The 12,793-nt window shown below is 36.8% G+C and overlaps 1 protein-coding gene across 1 annotated transcript; it reads right to left on the bottom strand.

Moving 5' to 3' along the window:
• Positions 1–701: 701 nt before the first annotated feature.
• Positions 702–8,415, bottom strand: LOC140236629 (monocarboxylate transporter 7-like). Its single transcript, XM_072316549.1, has 5 exons — positions 8,202–8,415; positions 4,269–4,412; positions 2,608–3,630; positions 1,924–2,045; positions 702–737 (listed from the first exon to the last, which is right to left on the bottom strand). Exons 1-5 carry the CDS (start codon positions 8,413–8,415, stop codon positions 702–704), a joined length of 1,539 nt encoding a protein of 512 aa, XP_072172650.1.
• Between the last annotated feature and the right edge of the window lie 4,378 nt (positions 8,416–12,793).

The following is a 12,793-nucleotide window of genomic DNA, read 5'->3' as shown; positions in this document are numbered from 1 at the left end:
ACAACACAAGAATACAGTATAACAGGGGCGGATCCAGGAATTCTGTAAAGGGGAGGCCTTTACAAAGTTAAAGGGGGTGCATGCCTCCCCCCCCCCCCCCCATTTTTTCTTTTTATTTCAATTATTTTTACGCCCCCGCCTGGATACACCACTGCTATAAGATTAGGTGAATATCCTCCACTGCGATTTATTAGTTTTCCACATTCCATATCTCACATTTCATTTTTTTTTTTGTATGCACAGTTATGATATGGAGTGGATTTTGTGGAGTATGGCAAGCACCATTCTAATTATCATTGCAATTCAGACTTTGATTGTTTGCTTGCCCAAGACAGGTAATATATGAACATTCCTATATTCCAGAGATTGTCTAAAAAAAAAGTATACACCATATAAGCATCTCCAATACAATAGATATACAGAACACCACTTACATGAATAAGAACATTAATTTTTCTTAGCAGTCAATGAAAATGTCATTTTTGTAGTTTGGTTTAGGGCCATGCATGGAATTGCTGGCCAGCTTGACTCTTTGGTTGCTGGTTTTAGGGAAGCTACCATGGGACTGGTAGCTATAAGCACCTTTTGAAGGACTACAGGTAGATTATGAGGATAAATTGCCTCTACAGGTAATGCAATTGCAAAATGAAGGGGCCCAAACTGGAAATCCTAAAGACTGAGGTCCTGTGGTCTTATTATACTCAGCCGCTACAGCTCCCCGACTCTGTGAAGCACATCTATCAAATACAAAGAAACCTCAACATAAAGAAAGTGCAAAATGCAATCTGCACTCCACAAATGAAAAATTAACTTGTTGAGGATGGTTTGATTTTGCTACAACATGCATTTCCCATAGATGCTTGCCTGAGTATACTCAGGACTCGTCCTCAACGGGTTTAGCATTCAAGTTCAGGTGCTCTGCACCTGTTTGTAAAATCTGGATTCAAAGTCACTGTCATCTGTTCAGCACATCACCTTTAAAATGTTCACCTCTTTATCTCTCTCTACTTGGAATATGAATTGAATCATAACACCTGAGAACATATGAAGAGTTTGTTTGCAAAAACCGATAAGTCCATATTTGCCAAATGGAGATATTTGCGATTAAAGTTCAAGAAAAATAAAGAGAATAATAAGAAAATTTTTGCTTCTTTTGACCATAACTTCAAAAATGTACCTTTATATGTAGTGACCAATATATCATTTAAAAGGTATTATTTTGTACTTTATGACAGAGACCGTACTTCAAAATCTTCAAAAATGGACTTATCGGTTTTTGCAAACAAACTCTTCATATGGAGTACTGGTACACGGATATACATTGCTGACAATTTCAATTTGTATTACTATATTTCAGATAAGATTTAATCACACTTGAGTTGTATATTGACAATGATTTGCTTATCAAAATAAAAGTTTGATTGACATAGTTGGATGGAATGACACTGAGGATTCTATTACAGGCTTCCACATGCATTTGACAGTCTTTTCAGTCTTATGAACTGCCTCCAAGAATAAAAACAACAAATATATTCTTCCTGACATCATCTTTGCGCCTATAATTGGCATAGTGGTTGCTACTGATACTACTGCTTAGTAAAGTATGTGAAAATCTTAGATTCATAATAATAATTGCTGTACGATTTTCTTTTCTGTTCTTTTACCCTGCTCATCAAATGGAAACTTGAAGACTGTCCATACAAATCCTGTATGGTGTAATCTACAAGCATACCATTATCAAAATTATCATCACAGCTGGAAGCTGAAAAAATATAAAACTATGCTTGTCCAATTCTCACAGGTAAATCCTTTCTGCTTTAATAGTGAGAAGACAGAACTATACTCAAAATATTCACGTGTGATTTGTCCCTTTCATAATTCTACAGGCCTTTGCTTGTTTCTTCTTCTCAGCCGAACTCTCACTTCCTCCCCATCCACTCGTCGAAACTTGTAAGAGATGAGAACATGAAGAACGACAGCAAAGCACAATCCTGAATAAACTCTGAAGACGGTTTTAAACGACTGCGTGACGTCGTAGAGGTAGCCTGGGTTAGAGTGAGACAGAAAGATGGAAGGAGAATAATCATTAATATGCATGAATATCCTGTGGTGATGAACAACAATTTCTGTCTTTGTTTTAAAAATGTCAATTTTGTTAAATTTACTAGTATTTCCTCTGCTCAACTAAATATACTCCATCTATAGTGCAGCCCTTTGAATACACTTTTATTTTACTTTGCTTTACCTTTGATCACTGGTAAAATAACTGAGAAATGCTAAATTAAAAAGGCATAGGATTGTCAGCATTGTGAGAAATGACTTACAGTAACATATATATATATATATATATATATATATATATATATATATACATGTATATTCATTAACAATAGTAGTTCTTATGAAAACTCTGTGAAAGACATAGTTTTAATGAAAATTAGCAAAAAATTCACTAAAACTATATGTCTTTCACAGAGTTTTCTTAAGAATTACTGTTGTGAACCGATATTTTCTTGGACTCCAAGCAGAAACCTATTGCTGTTATTCATTTATATATATATAATGTCATATTCTATTATTCTTTTTAAAAAAATGAATTATGCCTACCAGTCAAGGACCCAGACACAACAGCTCCTGCACCGGTGAGGAAGAATGATGCAGCTACGATTGCTGGAAAGTTTTTCTTTGTCACAGACACAGAGATGACGCCATTGAAGGAGGAGTTTGCTCCAAAGAGACCAAAGCCTGCTAGCGCCGAGCAGAACATCAGGTTTACAAACGATGAGTTGAGCGTAAAGACGAGGAATGCTGCTGCCGATATTAAAGCATTGATGAGGAACAGATGGCTACTCCAGAAGGGCCTGATGTAGAGGAGAAAGACCAAGAGGATACGGCTGAGGACACCACCAGCAGCACCAACGATGGGGAGGTACACCACCTGGGTTTCGGCAATGCCCACTGAGCGTCCGTAAGAGGTGGAGAAGAGAGCAAAGCCAAAGAGGCAGAAGTCCATGAGGAAAGTTCCAGGCAAGAAAAATGCCGTCACTCGCCATTCCTTCGCAATCGACGTAAAGTCGAAGACGGTGGGAAAGAGATGAAGGAATTTTCGGCAGAGGTCCCTACTCTGATTGCTTTCAGTGTTTGGGTGGCAAGTCACACTCTCCTCCGCGGGCTTGCATTTGCTGGATGTACCATTATATCTAATACAACCATCCTCCCCTTCTTCACTCATCCACGGTGTTCTCTCCTCACAAACTTCACAGAGGCGACTCTCCGCCTCAAGATGGGCGTCATCCCCATCATCGCTGCATGGACGTCCTCTTGACCTCTGTACCCGCAGATCGACCCCACTGTCTTCAGTGACCACTCCTGGGTTACCTCCTCTGCTAGACTCTGGTGTGTATTTGAGAGCTGCACCAACAGGGCACCTATTCAGCAGTATGGCCCCCATGCACAGGAAGGTCCCTGCCAGGCCGTATGATTGGAAGAGAATGGACGTGATGTAGGGAAGTGCCACGCCTCCTGCTACTGAGCCAAGCTGGGTGATGGCATTCACCGATCCGTAGCGGACTCCAAAGTGCTGCTTCATGGCAATGCTCGCAACTTGGAAGAAGGGAGCAGTGCATGATCCTTGCAAACATAATCATCAAGGAAACAAACAGAGAAATATAGAACACTAAAAAAGAAACAAAGGACACAAATAACATTTGAGTCATTAATGCCAGATAAAGAATCTCAGCATAATTGAAACATACCACAAAAGTGTACTGTCTTTCCATTCATTAACATCTTCATGGGATTTATTTGCCATACATCAAAGAAAGACAACTTCAAGAAATTATACTGCATGGGGATGAATAATTAAAGCTATTTGGTGCGGCATTATGATGACAAAATCTTGTAAATTTTAATAATGTTAATATTTCCTAATGAGAACTGGCCTCTTTGAAATAGCGTACATGTGACTCATTTTTCACATCCCAATTGGGACTTCCAGAAAATTTTGCAAGTGGCTACATTCATGATCATATAGTACAGTAATTTTCCCATATTGTTATATTTGCAAATTGCACCAAACCTGCGAAATGTGCAAAAATAAAACCCCTGCAAAATTATGTGGCATATATTATAGGCCTACAGTGTGGTGGAGGATTACATAATTGTAACACCAATGCCTCCTGCATGCAAATGAACAAAACAAAACAAAACTAAACTAAACTAAAACGATCAGTCCCTCACAGGAATTATTGCATCAATTTTCTGCACACCTGCAATAATGAGCAGCATTCCAATCAGCCAAAGTTGTTGAACAAATGCCAGCAGGATAAAAGATAAACCTGTCACAAGGCCACAGCTGATTGTCAGGACCCTGGGGCTGACGTTCTTCCGCAGTAGCAGGTTGGCAAATGGACCTGCAAATCATATACAGTATATGTCAACTACATCGTATCCTCTTGTTATCCTCTTTCTTTCAGGAAGTTTGGAAAAAAAAAACAACTTGCATTTGACTGATAAATAAAAGATTTAAAAAGGAAAGTGCAGACAATACTCGGGGGACAGATCAGGAATTCCGTAAAGGGGAAGTCCCTTTGTGAGGCTGTATTGCAGGTGGTCTTCAGTTTGTTTTTCACATTGGACTGAAATAATCCAAAAACTGTAAAATTACAATGAGCTCAAAGGGAAAAGATGCTTCTTGAAAAGTTTTGGAAAAAAAAAAAATCTGCTTGATTCCATAATATGAGTGAGTTATTATCAGCTGTCTATCCCCTACCTTTAACTCAGGAAAAAGAATGATGCATGGTTAATTGAGGAAAAAGAATGAAAAGGATTTTTATGAAGATGGCAAGAAAAAGAGAACAGAAAATGTGTTTGTGTCTGCTGCTATAAGGGGAGTCTTTGTACTTCCCACCCACCTCCACCATTCCTCCTCATTGTCCTTAAAGGTAGGGGATACCTTTTACAGAACTCCTAAAATGCAGCAAAACATTAAATATGAACCTCAGTGGACTTGTTTAGGCCACTGCTTAGAAATTTGAAAGTCAACAGTTATCTACAATTTGAATAATGCACAAAACTCAACTACTCAGTAGTTCTGTGTGTCAGCCACACTTAAGCCTTTTTGTTGCAGTCTTCTGTATTTTTTCATCTATAAACACAAATCTAAAAGTATAAGAGCTGATGTAATAACATATAGAGTGTGTGGCAAGAATGTATATAGAAATGTTTGTAAGTTTTGATGAACTTTATTCACAAAATATACATGATGGACACACATGCAGTGCATGCGTCTGCAAAGGTAGCCTAGTAATGTACTGGAATTTACGGTGAGCCCCGAAAAAAATTCAATTCAAAATCTAACGGTAAAAAAAAAAAATGTACTAAATGTTACCTTCCACTTTCAATATATGGGAGTTTCTAAAATGATACTCTCTTCAACATACCACTGTGTTTATACAACTCTTCATTTAAGGCATGCAAATGGGATTCCCTACCTTTAACAATTCTCATCAAGCGAGACTTTTCTTTATCTTTTCTTCTCTCTTTCTTTTTTTTTTTTTGCCTTTTCGTTTCTTTTCCCCACTTACAAATAAATTCAGCACGAAACATAACACTGAAGAATTCACACATACTGTTTACTTTCCCTTGGTGGATATTTCATGGACAACTTTTGGCTGAAGTGATGATTACCAACATTTTTTAACACAATGCATGTTCAAAAGAATCCACTTTTTCATACATGTATATAACTAACTTGGCAGAGTAAATTACACATATCACCCTCCATGTACTCAAACAGTTTTCGCTACAGATGTATGTTTCCAAGCCTGCAAACAGTATCTGATGATTTACCCCCTTGAAACAACTCAGGCTACATCTCTTTAAATGTCTTCAGATGTAAAAAAAAAAATAATAATAATAATAACATTGATGTTATTCATGCTGTTATGCTGAGATTCATGTTATGTTAATGTTATTCATGTTGTGTTGAGATTTATGTTATGTTGAGATAACATTAATGTTATTCATCTCAAAAAGTTGACATGAGCAATGATTGAACACAAATCCTGTTTTACCTATTTATGGGCATGTTCCCAGTGTCAAGTAACTGTGTGTCATTTTTATCATAGGACATAAACCAAAAGAAAAACAAAACTGATAAATAAATATATACATGGCACATATAATGGTGTACATGAATAGATATTTGGTACTGACTGTACACAACATTGTGCATTAACAAAATATACATGTATAATTATTTGTGCATATATACCAGTTTAACATTTGGAATAGTTGTTCATGCATTGAATTTCAAGTACTTTTGTGAATTTGGGCCATTAGAGATGATAGTTACATGTGAAGAGCTTGTTCGCAAAAACCGATAAGTCCATTTTTGAAGATTTTGAATTACGGTCGCTGCCATAAAGTACAAAATAATACCTTTTAAATGACATATTGGTCACCACATATAAAGGTACATTTTTGAAGAACCTTACGGTCAAAAGAAGCAAAAATGTTCTAATTATTGTCTTTATTTTTTCTTGACCTTTAATCGCAAATATCTCCATTTGGCAAATATGGACTTATCGGTTTTTGCGAACAAACTCTTCATGTACATATGACCAGCCATTAGGCAAGTGTGTAGACTTTGCTGAGAATGATTTTATGAATGACACTAAGAACATATCTAAGTCATTTTAAGAAGACATAATGTAAAACAATTATATTGATAATCTATACTAGGGTGTAGACCTAAAAAAAAAAAAAAAAAAAAAAATATATATATATATATATATATATATATATATATAAATATATAAACATATATATATTGGCAGCAAAAACTTGCACATAGATGTGGCTGATGTTGGGTTGCACCCCTTTAATCAAGCTTTCGGGCGAAATGCCCTTCTTCAGGATCTACACAGTCAATGACAACAACGTGTTAACAAAATCAATCTAGATATAAAAATGGTTAATCATATTAAACTAAACTAACCTTCAATATTATACATTCCGAAATATACTCAACATAACAATAAATACAAAACATTGACTGTGTAGATCCTGAAGCAGGGCATTTCGCCCAAAAGCTTGATTATAAAGGGGTGCAACCCAACATCAGCCACGTCTATGTGCAAGTTTTTGCTGCCAATATATCAATGTCCTTGCACCGCCTCGCCTTGACCGACAAGTATGTCTAATTCCGCGAAAAACTTCTCATTTATAGTAATGACATTTGCTGGGTCAGTTTTTAGCGAAAAAGTGACCCAGCAAATGTCATTATTTTAAAGGTAGGGAATCCCATTTGCACACCTTAAATGAAGAGTTGTATAAATACAGTGGTATGTTGAAGAGAGTATCATTTTAGAAACTCCCATAAAGTATTGAAAGTGGAAGGTAACATTTAGTACAGTTTTTGACCGTTAGATTTTGAATTGAATTGTTTTCGGGGCTCACCGTAAATTCCAGTACATTACTAGGCTACCTTTGCAGACCCATGTACTGCATGTGTGTCCATCATGTTTATTTTGTGAAGAAAGTTCATCAACACTTACAAACATTTCTATATACATTCTTGCCACACACTCTATATGTTATTACATCAGCTCTTGTACTTTTAGATTTGTGTTTATAGATCACAAATACAGAAGAATGCAACAAAAAGGCTTAAGTGTGGCTGACACACAAAACTACTGAGTAGTTGAGTTTTGTGCATTATTCAAATTTTAGATAACTGTTGACTTCCAAATTTCTAAGCAGTGGCCTAAGCAAGTCCCCTGAGGTTCATATTTAATGTTTTGCTGCATTTTGGGAGGTCTGTAAAAGGTATCCCCTACCTTTAAATGAGAAGCTTTTCGCGGAATTAGACATACTTGTCGGTCAACACCCCGCCATGTTCTAGTGAAGTCCTCTGCTGTCTTACATATATATATATATATATATATATATATATATATATATATATACATATATATAATTTTTTTTTTTATAGAAGAAGTGCATATCGATCTACATTATGATCAGTGCCATATTATACAACTACCCTGTACCTTGTCCCTGTGTATAGATACAATACAGTAGATACAGTAGGCCTATACATCTATTATGTCTGATCTAGGGTCCAGTGACCACCAAAACATACGCACCATCATCTACTACCTCGATCAGGTCATAATGACAAATGTAATGATACTTACAGAGCATTGTACATAGTGTGTGCTCAAGTGAAAAGAGGAAGCCGATAGTCGTGTACGATGCGCTCAGCTGATCTGCAAGGCTAGGAACAAGGATTCCCATGGACTTCACGATACCGTAGGTCAGAAACCGATGGACGAAAGCAGCGGCGAGCACAATGCACGGCCAGCCTCCATCATGTCCATAGCCATGCGAACATGTCTTCTTCCTCGCCATCCTGATAGCGAAACGGAAATCATTAGATTTTAGAGAGAGTCAAGACTTTGAATTGCCATAAAAAAGTTGAGAGACCTGTGAGACCAGGAGCATCAGCCGTCATGCTCAACCCACCGAAAGAATTCATCTGATTTTGCATTACAATGTCACCGAGTGTGACAGTACATCGTGACACTATTATTATCGTCTGCTGTAGTGGCTCCCGCCTGTGGCATTGTGCACGTCAGTCAACAACATAACGGTAGCGATGTAATTATACTTCTTCTGCACCGCCACAAATGCACAGCGAACATAAAACAGGTATACACCACGACATGAAGCTGTACCTCCATGATTATACTGTATGCCCATAAACTTTGCCCCATACACAACCTCAATGAATTGGCAACTCAGATTTAGATGCCCGCTATTGAAACCTCAAACACCATTATTGTATTGTTTTGTATGAGAGCCAGTGAAAGCAATCCATCAATTTTTCGAGACTATGGCCCGTGATGGGCTATGAATTCAAGACCCCGCCCATGAAAGTATACCTGGTTTTGCACAGATAATTCCAAGGGAGAAACCATATAAGTGGAGCAAGGCGGCTATAAGGATTCCAACAGATCAAGTCTGAGTCAGTGACAAGGGCCAAAATTTCCCCACATCTTTAAAGGGAAGGTAAACCCAAAGAGCAATGTGGATTGAGTGAAAGCAGCAACATTAGTAGAACACATCAGTGAAAGTTTGAGAAATATCGGACAATCGATGCAAAAGTTATGAATTTTTAAAGTTTTGGTGTTGGAACCGCTGGATGAGGAGACTAGTAGAGGATATGACGTATGAGTGGACAACAATACAAAGAAAATATAAAGGATATTCAACAAAAATTCACTTTTCTAGAATTATGAAAGAGCAGTGGACCAACCGCTTTCAGAAAGCAGGGGGAATAATTGCTACCCTTAACATATGTCAATATCAAGGTGATGGAATTTGTAATTTTCATGAAAAATGGATTTTTGTAGTATTTTCTTTATATTTTCTTGATATTGTAGTCCACTCATACGTCATAACCTCTAGTAGTCTCCTCATCCAGCGGTTCCAACATCAAAACTTTAAAAATTCATAACTTTTGCATCGATTGTCCGATTTTATTCAAACTTTCACTGATGTGTTCTACTAATGTTGCTGCTTTCACTCAATCCACATTGTTTTTGGGGTTTATCTTCCCTTTAAACAAGTTTCAGTTTTCCCATTTGATGTCAAATTCGTGATGCGGCTACCCGGAATAAAACCACAGCTAGTTTCTGATATGCCCTTTACCCCCAACACTACTCTGCTGTAATATCATGCAACATAGGGTGTTTGTTGTAACCAATTGCGAGTATCGAGGTGGAAGGGGAGATTGTACCTCCTTCTTGTAACCAATGAAGTTCAAGAGATAAGTTCAGAGCTAGCCGTTAGTGCAGGGGTACACAAACAAACAAACAGATAAAAATTCACAGGTTCATTATAATGTGTATTGTCTTTTAAATTATAATCCTTATATAATATACGTATATTTCATTATGCAGGAATGGCGGAATTACTATCAGTTTTTACTATATATTTCACAGTCTATTTCACACAATCACTCTAATGGAAATACAATGTACCCCAACATGAAACTGTATATAATGTGCGAGAATCATGTGAGGAAGTTTGTGTATGATCACTTGCTACATGTATAGGCTTATGTGATTTGAATTACTGTTTCTGCCTGGTAATAGATAAAACATTTCGCCGTAACTCTAAATCATGTCGGAAGCAAATTAAAGAAAAATTACAACTAACATTGTTAAAGTATATGATGAATTGGAGGATATAGAGAAGAAATACGAATAAATAAGATCAGTCAAGAATGTTTACAACTAGAGGGTTTCGATTACAGCCTCTGCAAGAGTTTAAAAAGAGTTTGTATTCTCCAGAATATTCAGAGCCATGCATGCCTAAAGAGGAGATAGAGAAACCCATGAAATATATGAATATATATATATATATATATATATATATATATATATATATATATATATATATATATTATATATTATAATATGTAATCTGTGCATAATGAGTTCATATGATACTCAAGAATGGAAACACAGAAAATAGAAAACAAACATACAAACAAATGGGGGAGCTCAGGGTGAAAGGTATACTTAGCAGTGTCAAAAAAGACAGAAATTAGGGAGTGTGTGATTAAGAGAGAAGTGGATGATGGGAGAGACTGTTTTTCATTCATTGATTTATCAGTCTATTTCCAATATAACATATATATTATTGATATCACAGAATTGATGACATTTGTCACATTACAATGTACAGTAAACGGAATTCATAAATTTGCAAAATAAAATTATTTAAAGTATATAGGCCTATTCAGTATTCTAAAATGCTGGAAATGAGGAGGGATGCTAAAAAGCAATTAGCTTCTGTACCGTGCATTCCCCACACGTAACACAACAAATTACATGATTGATATATTGTTACAGATAAAAAGCAAAACAATACAAAACAAACTTCCTATATTGAAGACATGGAACCTAGCTAACTATATATAACAAACACCCTGTAAACGGTATCATGCACTATAGAGGAGGCATTGAGAGAGAGCTAGGAGAGAGGGAGGGAGAGAGTGCGAGAAACTAATTACGTGGTGTTGAGATTAAGCGATACATGATTTAGAAGAGAAGGTTTTATGAATGGTTGGAGCCGCTAGGCATTTTGCTTGAGTTTAACAGAAAATAAAGTTTGATGTTCCGGTTCTTTCGCAACCGTTAAAGAATCAGCAAAATTGTACGATTTCTTAATACACCTGTATATGAAAATTAACCTTTACTTTGATGATGCGACTCAGATGAAATTTTGCAGATTATTTTTTTTTTCTTCAAATTGATTTTGAAAGAACTCAAAGTTGGGCCACTTTGTACTCGCAGAGACCATCCATTCCAAAATTTGGGTCCAGCAAACAAAATGTAGATTGTGTGAAAATGGTCCCATTAAGGGGCAAATGCAGGGAGAGTAACGAGTTGGTATTTATGGAAGGAGTGGTTTTTCGCAAACACAACGAAAATGGGAGGTAATGAATTATTGTTGAGTTTGTATTAAATTGGTCAAGATGATAGATCAGTTATCCGTAAAATCTTGTTTTCGGAGAATAAAACATCGATGTGAAAATCATGGAAAAGCGTACAAAATGAAGGGCTGTTTTCAGGAGACGCAACGGTATTCAGTCTATCGAAATACGTTGAATGAGTGTTTCCTCAAGCTATAAGCTGATTATAAAGGCCTTTACAACATGATAAAGAAGGTGGGGTGGGGGAAAAACTTATGAATAACTCCAATGTTACGAAATATTGTATGACAAACACTATCAATATGCGGCTATATCACCATCAAATTTTATTTTCGATTATCAAACTTAACAAGTTCAATGATGTAACTTCATCTATAACTGTCATCTATAATCATAGGGAGACTGTATTCAGAATGTTACTTATAATAAATACACTTAATTTTGAGAAGTTTTAACGACTAGAGTGTTTGACCATATCCACGCAAAGCATTTGTGTGTGTGTGTGTGTGTGTTTGAGAAATCTGCATAATGGTCGAAAAGATCTAATATTTGAAGCACTTTATTTCATTTTTATATCACAATGTTCATTGTTACTTCGGTTCGATTGTTTTGCTGTGGTGAAATCTCGACAATACAAGTAGTGAAATCAACAATAAATTGTCGATGAGGCACCATTATACAAGGGGCCGTGGAACTGACCGTGAGGTGGCTGTATGGGGGTGCAGGCCTACTTCCAACTTTTTTTTTTTTTGGCTCGTTAAAAAAAAAAAAAATCAGAAAAATCGAGAGACACAAACAACAACAACAACACCAACATGGGCAACAACAACAACCATGCCCTTGATATAGATTCTTCCGGGGGCCCCTGATTGCCAGTCTTGATATCTGAAGGGGAATCATAACAGCATTATAGGGTCAAGGGTCCCCCCCCCCCCTCCCCCTCCCCCCCCCCCCCCCCCAGTCTTCTTGACGGAAAGAATCTCCTGCGGAACCAGGATATTTTGTGGTCATTCATTTATTTTCTTTTTGCGATGTTTTCTTTCGGAGGCAAAAGTGTGTGTGCGTGTGTATATCATGACTGAATTGTGTGCTAGCGAACCCCCCCCCCCCCATCCACGCCAATATCATCATCGTTATTCATCTTTCTTCTTTCGTTTTGTTTAAGTACATCTGAGATTAAAAGCTTTTGCCGCACTTCAATTCAGCAATTCAGTTCCATTTTATTTGGTTTTACTATCCACTTCCTGAAAGTGTGAATGCATGATATAGAACATATTGGTACAT

The sequence above is a fragment of the Diadema setosum genome, chromosome 13, assembly GCF_964275005.1.
Source record: "Diadema setosum chromosome 13, eeDiaSeto1, whole genome shotgun sequence".
Taxonomy (NCBI): domain Eukaryota; kingdom Metazoa; phylum Echinodermata; class Echinoidea; order Diadematoida; family Diadematidae; genus Diadema; species Diadema setosum.
The sequence above is the reverse complement of the archived record's forward strand: the minus strand, read 5'-3'. Positions and strand labels throughout refer to the sequence as shown.

Bases quoted from the DNA above. Each gene is read 5' to 3' on its own strand.
- LOC140236629 (XM_072316549.1), bottom strand. From the start codon at position 8,415: ATGGCGAGGAAGAAGACATGTTCGCATGGCTATGGACATGATGGAGGC. The intron at 4,413-8,201 runs GTAAGTATCATT...TATGATTTGCAG, and splicing joins CACACTATGTACAATGCTCT to GTCCATTTGCCAACCTGCTA. The intron at 2,046-2,607 runs GTAGGCATAATT...ACTCTAACCCAG, and splicing joins TGTGTCTGGGTCCTTGACTG to GCTACCTCTACGACGTCACG.